The sequence below is a fragment of the Apaloderma vittatum genome, unplaced genomic scaffold (genome assembly GCF_000703405.1).
Source record: "Apaloderma vittatum isolate BGI_N311 unplaced genomic scaffold, ASM70340v1 scaffold2608, whole genome shotgun sequence".
NCBI classification, from domain to species: domain Eukaryota; kingdom Metazoa; phylum Chordata; class Aves; order Trogoniformes; family Trogonidae; genus Apaloderma; species Apaloderma vittatum.
In genome coordinates this window covers 16,341-30,838 of record NW_009731053.1, presented here as the reverse complement: position 1 = coordinate 30,838, position 14,498 = coordinate 16,341, and the positions used below count along the sequence as shown (strand labels likewise).

The 14,498-nt window shown below is 40.3% G+C and overlaps 1 protein-coding gene across 1 annotated transcript in view; it reads left to right on the top strand.

Moving 5' to 3' along the window:
• The window catches only part of DTNA (dystrobrevin, alpha), a 59,779-nt gene extending 46,458 nt beyond the window's left edge, over window positions 1-13,321 (top strand). Inside the window, exons 15-18 of the mRNA XM_009875027.1 lie at window positions 660-749; window positions 1,293-1,461; window positions 2,667-2,799; window positions 12,799-13,321. Coding sequence (XP_009873329.1) covers window positions 660-749; window positions 1,293-1,461; window positions 2,667-2,799; window positions 12,799-12,954 — 548 coding nt within the window. The 3' untranslated portion in view covers window positions 12,955-13,321. The remainder of the gene's footprint in view (window positions 1-659; window positions 750-1,292; window positions 1,462-2,666; window positions 2,800-12,798) is intronic.
• Window positions 13,322-14,498: the final 1,177 nt, after the last annotated feature.

The window sequence follows — 14,498 nt, the reverse complement described above, 5'->3', positions numbered from 1 at the left end:
CAGCAGGAAAGCACTTCTAGTTGCATTATTAGGAGTTTAAAAGCAGCGTGGGGCTGTTTGGAGAGGCAATAGTTCTTCCTTTAAAATACAAGGAAAAAAAAAAAGGAAAGGAAATTATGGAAATTATGTAATATAGAAGAAGTCCTTAAACTACAGGTGACACTGAGAGGGAGCGGAGAAGAAAAATCTGTATCAGTCTCGATGAGGTCAAGTATGTTTCTTCAACATTTGCCATAATTATCTGGGAAATACGTGGCAATAATGGTGTCATTAAACAGAGCTGTGGGAACCCAGAGAAAACACTTCTTTTCTTCCCTCTTCCCCCACAGACATTGTAAATGAGTTCACGCTGGATTTAATCTTCCAGGCCTGGTCTGCTGGTGTCACCACACAAATGCAAGCTTGATGGCAATGAATAATCTCCCCATATCTGGCATTGTGATTAAATGAAGCATGAGAGTAGGCTTCTGCTCTTGCATACAGCATAAGTAAATGAAGCCATTCGGCAGAGAACAGTTCTGCGCGTGTTCCTCATAAGGACTTTGATACCCTGAATTATCACAATGGCAGCTTTTAACAGGGTTAAAACCACTTTCAACAGGAAAACATATGTCTTGTGAAGAATAGTAACACTGTGTTTTGTTTGTCTCGTCCTTCAGGTGCAAGACGAAACCTAAGAAATGATTTGCTGGTGGCAGCAGATTCAATCACCAACACCATGTCTTCTTTGGTAAAAGAACTAAATTCTGGTGAGTGAGGCTAACCAGAGTGGATAATCATCGCATTGACATTTCACGTATATTTGAAAGAGTGGGAGGCAGCAAAATATAAGCCAACAAAAAAGCAGGGTGAGGTATCTTCAAAGTTTTTTATGCTTGTAGAAGAAAAACCCCTAAATATCAGCTTCAGGAATACAGTGAAAGCCATAGCCATAGAGGTGCAGCTGGATGCAGTGAAAACTTTGAGGTTTGTTTCTGATTCCACATGGAGTGCTATTTTGCTCTTCAGAAATTTCATTCCCTATAGAAAATGTATGATCTGTTGTTAAATGCAGTCTGTAGTATTTTCATACATATTCTCAACCTACCTAATAAGCAAAAGCATCACTGTTCTGTCCCACCACAAGAAGAAAACTATTAGCTCTGCAGATGTATGTAAAATAATATACTGTTATTCACTATGACGATGTGGCATTCTAAGTTGGAAAGGCAGAGAAAAGCTTAGAGAAATAGGCAAGTATACTTACTCTTGTGAAAGTTAAATTGAACCATGTGTCGCTTTTTGCTTCACAGAAGTGGGCAGTGAGACAGAAAGCAACGTGGATTCTGAATTTGGACGGACTCATTTTGATGACCTTGTTCCATCTCCAACATCTGAGAAGGCTTTTCTCGCACAGATCCATGCCCGCAAGCCAGGGTACATCCACAGCGCCGCTGCCACCGGCTCCATCCGCAGTGACATGTGGGTACCTGCTCGATTCACCTCTTTAATCTCATTCTTTTTCTACTGAAAGCAATATGCAATATGTAATATTTTCTTTCCCTCTCACCTATCTCATTGCCAAAAAAAAATGCCTAAAGCCGAGTGAGGACAGCTTGATGGTTAGACAGTAGTGATCTCTGTAAACAATAAAGGCCAGAAGTTTGGATGCCCTCAGGGGTGAGCTCTCACATCCAGTCTGGTACACTTGGGCAGAACGGCGGCTGTGGGATAGCCGTGCTCCCTGCTATGCCCTGTTGTCTTGTTCCCTGCTTATCCAGAATGAGGGATCTGTTGGAGCCCACTGGATAAAGAGGCATTTTTAAATGGAAAAGACAGAACATTTTTTTTGTTGACCAACTCAATTGATTAGCAAATGGGTTCTTTTTTAGAACCTGAATCTTCCTATCAAAGACAATAGGTATCTTTCCAGTTAGTTTTATAGAATTATAGAATGTTTTGGGGACCTTTAAAGGACATTTAGTCCAATCCCCATACCGTAAGCAGCGACATCTTTAACTAGATGAGGTTGCTTAGAGTTCTATACAACCTGATCTTGAATGTTTTCAGGGATGAGGCTTCTATCATCTCTCTGGGCAACCTGTTCCAGTGTTTCACCACCCCCATCGTAACAAATTTCTTCCTGTATCAAGTCTAAATCTACGCTCTTGGTTTAAAACCATTACCCCTTGTCCTGTCGCAACAGTCCCTGCAAAAAAGTTTGTCCCTGTCTTTCTTGTGGGCCTTCTTTAAGTATTAAAATGCCACAATAAGGCCTTCCCACAGCCTTCTCCAGGCTGAACAACCCCAACTATCTCAGCCTTTCCTCACAGGCAAGGTGTCCAGTCCTCTGATCATTTTTGTGGCCCTCCTCTGGACCTGCTCCAACAGGTTCATGTCAACTTCTTTGTATCAAGTCATTTAGAACGTTTGTTATGTGTTTCCGTAGGGCTATATCCCAAAAATGCCTTCAGCAAAATATGCCCTTTGGTATACTTCATCAATATCAGATCACTGGAGAGTGGCAATAGCAGAAATGTTTTCCTCTGCCAGGAAAATAATAACCAGTAGAGCATGTGGTTGAAGCAAAATTATTCTGCTGTCCTCATAGCTTACAATAAGGGGAAGTTTTATTGACTCTGAATGTCACTCATCTCAGGAGGCTATTTATTAATAATTTTCTTTAGGGTTACAGAAGATGGAGACCCCTATGTCAGAGCAGATGATGAAAATTATGAAAATGACTCTGTCCGCCAGCTGGAGAACGAACTGAAAATGGAAGAGTACCTGAAGCAGAAGCTGCAGGATGAGGCATACCAGGTGGGAGAAGAACACTAGGTGCCCATATATCTTCCATAAATGAGAATCAGTAATGTGCCATAGCCAGCCAGTGTCCTTTTTAGCCTGTCCTGGACCATGGAGCATGATCTCTTTCCAGTTACTAAAGCAGCCACATTCCAAAAACTGTTATTGCTCTCTTCTACAGACCTGCATGCATCCAGCCTTTGTGCATATCCAGGAAGACCACACTGCCCAAGGCGCACAACAGTAGTCCTTAAGCTCTACCAGGGCATCAGATGGGAGGGAATTGCCTCTGAGCTTGTTCTCTGCCAGTGCCTACCAAGTCATCTACACCTCATCAGAGAGGCCAGTTGCTGGTGTCAAGCTGACTTCCTCCTATATTTCAATGGGTTTTTTTCTCCGGTAGTGGAAGATGTTCATAATGTTTACTCCAATGTGAAGTGAAGTTCAGGTGCAGTCTGTGTGCTATTGTTAGAATCTGGAAGGGGAGGAAAGGGTCTGAAATTAACTGTATCCCAGAGGACCAAATGTTCAACAAGCTTCTAGTATAGAGAAGCCTGGAGATTTGTCATTAAACACCCCCTGAGGAAGTTTCCAAAGGGCATTTGTTTAAGATACTGGGTAAAGTAAATTTGCCAGAGGGAGATGAAATTTTGTAGATGTCCTGTCTTGTCTGTGTAATGGTCTCCACTTCTACCTGGTATAATGAGCTGTCGTCAGTTTCTAACTTATTCTTACTTGGATTAACCTAATGTAAAATTAACTATTTCTTAGAATGCTGGTAGTGATGTCAGTAGGAGGGCACACTCAGTTATTTGGGAGTAGAGCTGAAGCAAGCAAAAATAACTCTTTTCCCATGTGGTGATCAATTAAAATTTGGAACTCACCACTAGAAATTAGAGAGTAGAAGTGTAAGTAGGAGAAAAAAAAGGATTAAAGTACTGAGAGATCAGGTGCATGGAAGTGAGGTTCAAAAGCACCTTCTGGACAGGAATTCTTTAAACTGCTGATTGCTGGAAGCTCTCAAAATCTAGCCTTTTGTTCTGGTACATTTTCTCTAGTGTCCACCACTGCCAGTCACTTTGGAGACAAGAATCTGGGGCTGACAGGCTCTTGATTTAATGAAGAATGGCTGCTCATTTGGTCTTCTTTTTTGTAAAGCTGCTAGGATAAATTAGTCTTGTAAAAGTTCATTGACGCATATCAAAATTACAGATAACTTTGAGGTTGTTGTAAGCTTTTTTGTTGGTGGTGTTGGTTACCTAAGTCTGCTACATGCCCATGCTAGCCTAACAAAAGTCAATTAATTGCAAAGTTCTTAAGGACATAGCAGCAGGAGGAGAATTGTTATAGGCTATCTACTAAGGCAACAGTGGGTGACATGAGGGGGTTTCGTCACTATTTTTTATCCAAGATAGGAAATGGCAAAAATGACAGCCTTTAAACTTCTGAACAGATGATCAGCAACTGCTGATGTAATTGCAAGTCGTTGTCGGTTATAAAGAAGGAGTACCTCAGTGGTGACAGTTGTCAAGCATCATACAATAAATGTTGTTATTGCTGGTAAAAAATTTATTTTCTCCAGAAAGAAAAATAGGCCAATTTGATTGTACTTTGATTACACTATGGAAGTGCAATATAAGGCAACAGTGTTACATGAGGTTCACAAACTATAATGGGATTTTGTACCTGCACCAAATTGATAATGTATATGCACTGCAAAATAAGGGCATTCATTGTGCAGTAGAACTTACACATGTCAGTCAGTAGAACTGGGTGTTACTTTTGCTTCAGTCAAAACAGAGCTTTTTCCAGTGTCGCCCAACAACATTCCTGGAAGAAGGGGAGGATATCTTCTCCCTATCAGTGTCGGAATAAACTCCTTTTGGATTTAGGTTAGCCAAGACTACACCCAGGTGAACTTTTTTCCCCATTGTTTTACACAATTTATTTCCACTGGGGGAAGAAAAAAAAGAAAAAGGCTTTTTTCTTTCAAACAATGTATTCACTGAAGGAACAGTGAATCCTAGACAGGTTCTATGTAATAGCATTTTTCCAAAAAGAAATTTCATGATGTACTTTACTGTCTGTGAGATTGTCAGTTCGTATCAGGCAAAGATTTGACAGTAGTGACTTGTAAGTAGAAACTATTTTTAGCTGATAACGACAGACCCAGAGCATGCAACGTGTGAAAAGTCCTTCCCAGGATGGCTGATGCCCTTTCAATTAGGGAACAGGTTTAAAGGAAGCAAGGAAAAGTATTAAGTTAGGAGAGACTACTAGAATAATTAGGAGTTGGCTGGATAGTCCGATGTATTGATCCTGAGAAATGTGCTTTGGCTTGTTCTCTGCACTTCGCAGTTAATTTGTGGAATTTTGCTATTCTGTTCCTTTCTCTACTAGTATCACTGAGTAGTGTCTGAAGACACAACTTTCTACTTGCAAAACCAGAGGAAAATTGGCAAATTTCTGTCTAAGGAGCAGTGGCCAAGTCAACTATTCTCATTTTATATCAAACCACTGGATTTTATTACAGGCTGTTTTATTATTTGTATTCACACATACATTGCATTTATCTGGACAGCCAAAAAAAGCTGGTGGCTGTAGCTATCTTAATGCAATTGTCACCTGAAAAATTCTGCAAGGAGGAACTCCTACTAAAGTTACAGAATGGTAACCTCGGTAACAATATGGTAACTGTTTTTCTATTATTAAATGTCTCACTTCATGTAAGAGCAACACGTTTAGAAAAACATGTAGATAGAGTGTAGCGTGGAAGGTGATTGGTCAAAACCCACTCTTGTTATTTTGTGTCACCTTGTCTCCAACAAGATTTTCAAGCTAACTCTAAATTAGTATTAAAGTATGAACAGAAAACCCATGACACACAAGTAAATCTGGGACACGGAACCTCAAAGGAGGCTTTTTTCTCTCTCTCTTTTTTAAAGCATGTTGTAAATAACAAGTATCTGCACCAGAAAAAAACATATTTAGTGCACAAGTGTAAATGCTAACAGTGCTTATCCTCCCATGTGTGCTACCAGTTGTGTTCTTGTTACAGTCTTTTGCTGGATGTGTGGTATAAGACACTTTTCATTGGGTTTATTTTCTGAGTCCATAATTGTTCCCTTTATTTCTAGGCTTGTGCATGGCTTTCTTCAAAATAATACACTGCCTGGCTGCTCACTGGTTTATTTTGTCATCTTCTTGTTTTCTATCCTTTGTTATCTACAGGTCAGTTTGCAAAGTTGAGTGCAATACCCTTCTCTCTCTCCTCTCAAGTAAGTACCATTACAATTTAGAAGAACATTTGGAATTAATCCTCGTAATGTGTATTTCAGTTGCAGTGCACCCTGTGCTGCCTGAGTGTATGTGACAGTGCTGTTTGTTTCTTCTTTAACCCACATTAGGATGCCTCGGAGTATCTCTGAATCATTTCTGATTTTTGAAATGTGGTCCTAGTCCTGAGCATTCCTGTTAAGCCACCACACTTTTTATCTTCTTCCTTTGTTGATCTTAGGAGTGAGAATGTGGATTTTTCATCTCTGGGGATGAAGACAAGTGTATTAGCCAGTATAGAGAAACCTCATCCAGAAGATGAAGAATCAGAGAATGTTTCAGGAGACCAGAGTTCAGTCCCTTACAATGCTTTAGTCTTCCTAGGATAACCAAAATAAATAATTTCTAGTGAGAATGGAACATCTACTCTAGTGTGTGGAACAGGAATTAGGCAAACATTAGAGAAGGCATCTGATTAACCTCAGAGATGTCCTCAAGAGTGCTGTGGAAGTTTAAAATGCCCCAATCCAAAGTGCAAGGTACTCGGCTACTAGCTAGAGCCTGGCAATGCAGAGATAAGGTAAGAAGGTCTGTAAATTCCCTGCTGGACCATATTCAGGTCATGTTCCTTACACGTGCCAACCTCTCAGTTGCAGCACTGAGTTTAATGCCAAGTTCAGCAATTGTGTTTTTCTTCAGGAATGCAGACAGTGGCTATTTTTATGCAGTAGCCTGTTATTCTGAACATTTGCCCAGGAGCTGGGAGACCACACATTTCCTTCTTGCCTCATCTGAAGCTGCCGACTTGCTCGGAGAGTGCTGTGCCCTGCTATGAGGATGGCAGTGAGAAAGTGGTGTCCATCCTACTGTGGGGTAACAAGGCCAGAAAAGGAGGAGAAATGAAAACAGGTGACTGGCTTTGGGCTGCAAACTGAGTCTCTGCATCACAGCCAGAGCTAAAGGCAGCCAAAGGTCAGTCATCAAATGGGCACTTCAGGTTGGGAGCAGAGTCGTGTTCATAGAAGCAAAACCAGTGAACTAGCCTGTGCCAGCTTTAGCAGGAGTTCACGTTGCTAGATTTTGTATGCCATGTCTTATGCTAGATGTCCTTATTTATACGGTAATTTTGGTGGCAAAATTTTACCCCGATTCAAGGAGTTTGCAGTTTCTGATGACAGAAGAGTTTGGATGTCAAAGTGTGGACCTTGTGAAAGCAGCTGCCAGTCTTCAGTGTTAGGTATTTCTGAAGCATCTGTCTCGGTGTCTCTGGCAGCTAAAGCACAATAAATAGATGTGAAAAGCAAATAAATGGCAATACCAAGAGTACTATAAACACCAAATAACTGCTCATAAAAACTCTCTTACCATTGCCCCTTAGGTCACATTCATTTTCTCGGTAGGCTTGTTAAAAATGTGAGCTGTGTAGGGTTTCCTGAACATTGACAGCCAGAAATATAAGTTTTCTTCTTCTATTTTGTAGCAGTTGTCAGTTATAAATCAGATCACTGGAAAAGGAAAATAGATCTTTGAACAACAATATATGGTGTATAACCATGTGGATGGTGGAAATGATACATATAACTGTATTTAATTACAATTACAAATTATTATGATATTAAAGCGCAGTAGCGTTCAGACAAACCATCTGCAATATTAAGTGGAAAAAAAATCCTTTTCATTAGAATTACGAAGCTCAGGCAATCCCATTTAAGGTTTCCTTTTTTGTTCGAAAGCAGAGCTAGCAGTGAACTGGGGAAACGCAGACTGCCACACAGCCCTGCTTTCTTGAAAATATATATCCCATCTCAAATTAGCAGAGATCTGAGACTGAGCAGCTATCTCATCTCCCGGGTGCTTTTGAAACCTTTTGAAGCCCTGTGAAAAAAAGAATTTTTTGAAGCACTGCTCTGGTTAATTCTGTAGTGAAACTCTTTTTGGTTCACAGGGGAGCAATTCAGCCATTACCAAACATTCCGACCAGTTGCAAAAGCCTGACCCTATAGAAATTAGCAAGAAAAATCAGTGAACTTGGCACTTCACCTGTATCCATAAGAACAAACTCTGTGTTACGGTACAGTGTGATAAATACATCTGCACAAAATAAATGTGACTTAGTCTTCTCAAGATTCACTCTTTTGGGAATGTGGAAGATGAAAGTACCTTGTGCATTTTATTTGGTACTAATATTTTATAACCTTGGAAAATGAAATCCAAAGTTGTTCATACCAGTCACAATGTCTCGGGTGCTTTTTCTGTTATGTTGGATTCTTGTTGGAAGCTTAGCAATTGCATCGAGACTTGCTTGTAAGAAAATATTAATCAGTCGATGGTGATACAAATACAGTCAGTATTATATTGCCTCAATGGCCATGTGAGGTAAAAAGCCAACATACTTTCTTCTCTCACAACAGTATTACATTTGTGCTTATTTAAAAAAAGGTGGGGGAAAATAGAATCAGTTTAGCATAGCTTCTTAGAATTGATATTGCCACTGATGGCCACCCCCAGAGTTTTGTTCATTTCCTCATCCATCAGTCATGGACAAGTGGTGTTGATGTCATTTGATTAAGGCTTTTTGCTTTCTATTTGCATTTTTTAAATCGCTATGTAAAATTCTCTAGAACTGGTTTTGAAATAACATCTAGTATAACAAATTCCCAAGAGACCGAGTGGTTCCTGTAATATATAAAACATAATTTAATAATGTTTTCAGTTAACTTTCTATGTCAAATGTACTTTAATACCACTTGTTTTATTTTTAATAGAGTAACAGTGAATTTGAGCTTGTTTTCAGCAGGCTATAGGCAGACCTCAAAATTAGGTGAATTTGCAGCTTGAATGTTATTTTGCCTTTATTCCCCTGATAGCAGTTGTTTTTTTGCCAAGGATGGCCAGTGGGAGCAGAAAGCCTCCATCTCTGAAAGTGGTTAAAAAGTTGACATTTTCAGTGAAGAGATGTCAACCTGTGCAGTGGAGATGTTCCTACGAGACCTAGATTTTCTAAAGCAATGTTTTCTTTGTATTGACATAGCACCGTTTTAGTTGGTCGTCTTTAATTCTTTTATATGCGTTATTATGACAGAAAGAGTGGTGTGAAAAGCTAATAAAAATCAGTTCCAAAGCATCCACCAAGGGGGTCTACAGAAAAGGAGTCTTTATTAGAAGTTACATTCTCTATTTTTTATCCATGATCACATTTTCCGTAACATAAAAAAAAAATAATAATTTCAGTTAAAGCTCAGTTCCATTCCCATTCTAAACCCTTTCACTCACTCGAAATCTTATCACATAAGTTGCTGGGGGATGTGGGGCTTTGGGTGGCTCTGGGTGACATTTTTCCATTGCAGAAGTGACTGAATGGTTTGTATTGAAGCAGGTGGAAATTTTTGAAACACAAAACCCCAAAATTCCCTCAACTTTTTGATATGAATGCATTGTTAAAAAAGTATTATTTATTCAACTAGACTCTTTTGCCAGGACAGCATTCTTACTGAGTAACACTTCAATGTTTTTCTCATATTTCCCTTTTTCTCCAATCTCTGTTGTCATGTTTACCAGCACAGGTGAGGAATATTTTCGAATGTCAGGTGATAAAACCCTTGGGCCAAGGGAGATGGTGTGGTCAGTCCAGTCCACCCAGCGTGCCACTGAGAGGAGGTCTGCTGGTTAAGCCAAAGGGCACAGACGATTCAATTAAGTGCTGTGAAGACACAATCTGATTGCCCTGAATTTGTTGTGGTTTTTTTTTTCTCTAGGAAGGAAATAGGATTTCACAGCTAGTCCTGCTTTTCACTGGCCATTGACATTTTCAGCCCTTTGCAATGTGGCTCGGGTCACTTACTGTTTGGGAGCAATGGGACTCAGGATCCGTAGCCCAGGGTCCAGGTCAGGCTTCTGGCATGCATTTCATGGATGTGCAGGTTTCAGATTTGCTGTGGCCACTGCCTCAGGTCACATTTCCCTGCTGTGCCCTGGCCTCTCTTCAGCTGTAGAGCCCCCGCACACTGCTGGTCATAGCTGACCGGCTGCATTTAAAGCTCCCGCACTGCGCTTCATTTCTCGCATGGACTTCATGCCAGGAGCTCAGGAGGTCACAGAGGTGGAGGTGTGTTGGTAGACTGGACCCTCGGGAGGTCATTTGGTGCAGTCTCCCACCTGACACAGGTCTAGCTCCACCACAAGACCATGTCAACCATGGCTTTCTCTAGGAAAGGCTTTAAAACCTCCACACACAGAAATTTCACCACCACTCTGGCCACCCCCTAGTACCTGGTTTTTATTTTTTTTCTAATGTCCTACCTGAACCTTCCAAAATGAGATTAGTCCTTTTTGCATGCTTCAGCACAGCCAAGAGGATTTTGGCTTTGTTGTCCGTGTTATAGGCTGGACTTGATGATCTCAGAGGTCTTTTCCAACCTCAACAATTCTGTGATTCTGTAATGAGCCCTCCAACAGCTGCTAACCACTCCTCCCTTACCACCTCTGTCCCTGCCTCAGCAAGCCCAGCTTTTTCAGCCTTGTCCTCTTCAGTCAGTGATGCCATGGTGAAGTGGGATACAGGCACTGGATGAGCTGTTGACATCCGTAAGTCGTGCCCTATTAGCACATCCAGCGTCTCTTTTTATGTTTGTTTTTTTACTGAACAAGTACTTAAAAACCAGCATCATGTGGACCATTCCATTTGAAAATAACAGCAGGCCGACAACACAGTAATTATTAAAATGTCTGCTACATTCACTCAGCTATATTTGCTATATTTTGGTTTTCCCCTTTATTTTTGTCCTTAAGTCCTCCTCTTCTTAGCACCTAGGCATAAAAAAGCTGTAAAAGATCTGTGGCTGAGTTAACTGGGAAGAAGCAGCTTTAGTTGTGTGAATTTTATTCTAAAATTACACAGTTGATACGGATGGTTTTTGAAAACTGCTGAATGATAAGTAACAGAAAAGAACCTGTGGATTAAGTTAACAAAAAAAGGTCAAGAAACAGTTTTATAATGTGACAAAATGTATGAGTCTTAACTTGGAATTAATTCTGGCATTTCCAGAATGCTGCAATGAACGTAGAGCTCTGAGGTTCATTAGTACTTGTTATTTCTTGTATGAAAATCTCTCTATTCCATTGCTGGCTGCGGAACTGAGAGAAGCCTTGAGAGAATTTAGAACGACCCTCTCTACCCTCCACCAGAACAAAATGATTTATCCAGAAAATTTGAAGTAAACCCAAAGGCTTAGGATTACTACCAATGCATCTTAATGCATACAGTCTTTCTCAAGCCACTCTTATTTTGCTCTCAAGTTTTATAATACCATCAAGAAATATGAGATGTACCTAGATTTATATAAGCCTGAAACTGATTCAATAGAAGTCAGTCCCAGGCAGTTGAGATCTGACCTCTTCCGTGCCTTTCATTTGCATTTTTTGGCTGAATTGTGAAGAGCAAGGTGATCCTTTATTAAGATTTCCAAATTAGTTTGCAAACTTAAGCAGTGCAGATGCATGTCTGATTTTTTAAAAATACTTGTTTGAAATGTACCTCAGAAATTTTTTATGAACCTCTCATTAGCCTTGCAGTTTCCTTTCCATTTATCAACAAAATGTTAATGTCAGATGTTTTGTGACTGCTTGACACAAGGAGATACTAAATTAAGATCATCACACCATTTGGGGTGCTTATATATTAAGGAATTGGATGGAAGCATTTGTGCTTGAATAATTAATACAGTCAAATGGTGTCAGGAAGGAGAAGAAGCAAGCTAAGCTAGCTGACCTTTCTTCATTCATCAGTTTTAATTTAACTGTTTTTTGCTGAAGTAATTTGTATTTCATCTCTTACCTTGTAGACAAGCTTTATGCCTGAAATGAGTAGAGAAGAATTCATGTCAGTAGGGTTTTGTCTTTTATGCTGTTATTATCAGATCTCATGCAGTGCGAATTGGTTTTCTATCTGAAGTATTTCAAGAGAAAAAGGATGAGCTCCTTAACTCTGAAAGGTCAAGTGTGTAAACAGTGCCTTTATGATAAATGTGCCAAAAGCAGAAGTTTGCAGTATTACCTGACTGTAGAGCCCAGCATAGTTCTGAGAACGAGTAGCAGTTGTCTCTCAGGCGATTTTCCATGACCAGCTAAAATTTTGATTCCTCCGGTACAGGAATTTAGGATACTTTTTGATGCTTCAGGATACAGAAGAGCACCAAGGAGAAATTGGTGCACTGGCAGATCAGGCTATTTACGAGCGCCCAGAATCACCCTTTGAAGCGACTGCATTTTGGTCTAGACATAGGGAAATACACCTTACCGTGTAAATTAAGGGTGAGACCTCTGCATGTGAGGGGGGAAACTCCTGATGGTGAATGACTCTGGACTAGGTGGCTGAGCACTGTGCACAAGGGGAACAATCCATAGTTTCACTACCAATAGAGCAGCCTGGAAGGGTAAAATGGAAGGGAAAAAGGGGAACATCTGCAAATCTGTGCCAGGTGCAGACCCAGTTAGCCCATCACCTGTGGTAAGAAGAGTTTCCAACTTCCTAAGTGCCCTGTGAGTTTCCATTTACAGCTCAAATACCCACGGCTGTTTCACTTCTTAACTTTTTCAGGGATTAACCACCAGAATTGGCCAGCTTCTCCTTTTTTCTCTTAATAAAGCAGCCAGGAGAGGCTTTACTTGCACTGCCTGTGTGGGGGCAGCATCTTAAACCAGCACGCCTTTTAAAAACCTTCCCTAAACATTTCTCAACAGGCAAGCTGCAGTCAGACAGACAACGAAAGCTACGTAAGAACTGACGATGAGGAGAGCTGCTTTCGGACAGACGATGAAGAAAACTCGGCTGCAGATTTCACAGAAGAGTGGAACCAAGAGGTGCAGCGTCTCTTGACAAAAAAATCACATAACTAAGTTCTGAGGACTGTAGCACAGTACTTTTGTTCCAAGAGTTGTAGTTTGTAGATGTGTGTTTTTGACAAAAAGACTTCTGTTTAAAGCTAACTTATATTAGCTACATCTTCTGTAACATGGCTCATTACCGGTGAAGAAAACTGACTGACATATGTACTGCTGTTACAAAGGATGGCGGTATTAATAACTCACGTAAAACCCTTTGCACATGATATTGAACCTGTTCAGTTTACAATGACGATACTGTTTATAGATAGAAATTTGATTTCTGAATACTTTGAAATTTTAGTAGATTGGTTTACTATACACTGTACATTTTTTTTCCACAGAAGAAACAAAAAGCTGCATTTATGCATTTAACACTAAATGATTATACTCCTGAGTGTATATATCTAGTAGCCCAAAAAACAAAGTACCAGACTATATTTGCAATTTGTTTGCAAGTCTTTAAATTGACTTATACAAAATGTACTAAAATAATAATATAATTAATAATATTAATAAAAACCTCTCTAATTTAGGGCTAATGTGTAACTTAGGATGTTTCTTTCAAAATAATCTAAAAAATCAGCCATAGAAGTTAGTGTAAATATTTTTTTTCCAAATAGATATCATATACAAAAGGTGACATTCAAATGATATAGAATCTAGTTTTTAAATCAGCACAGATCTTCTTAAAACTGTGAACTATGTTTTGAAATACTCGTTGCTAAAGCTGTTTATAAACCACAGGTGCCATAAGATCCCTGAACTGACTGATGTTATGTATATCCCCCATGGTATCGTTTCATTGATGTTTTAGCTTTAGTAAGCATGTGTTCAACAAACCGGCTCTTTCCATCTCTCTGCCCCTCCTCCTCTCCCCTCCCCGCTCTATTATATTCTTTTCGAGGCCTTCAGCTTTAAATGTACAGGCTTAAAGTGCGCTTGCAACTGTTTTCTTTTTATTTCCGAATGTGTATTGCCTTAGCCAGCCACCAGATGTTCTGCATGCACTCTTGGAAATGTGTAGTGAGACTTTGGGCGCTGGATGGAGAAATAGCGATCGGTGAAAAGCACAAGAGAAGCGGTGAGTTTTTTTAGAAAGGATGGGCATACAGTTACAGAATTGGAGTTTTGTCTGGTTTGGTCGTTTTCAAGTATAAAGGTGTTTCAGGAGAGAGGGGACTTACCTGGCCAATTCTGGATTAGGCAGAAGAAGTGCTTGCTCTGCTGTGACCGCACCTACAGGTACTCCTGAGCAGGGATTGACACAAGCCAGCTGTAGTGTCCTCCCCACAGCGCATTGCTTGGAAATGAAGGTGACACCTGTAAGGTACGTGGCACTGCCGTGTAGAGGGATCAGATCCAGGCCAGGGACAGCTCGAGAAGAAGCCAGGTGGGAACCCCATGCAGTGTTTCATGCTGGTCACGCAGCCCTGCAGGGGCTCGGGATGACTCCTGCGCTAATGGAACTTTACTGCCCTAATACAATATTATGGCTTCCAGTATCTGGCTGACCTGAAGTGACACTCTCTAACAGCCCTGAAAACAGTAGTATTTCA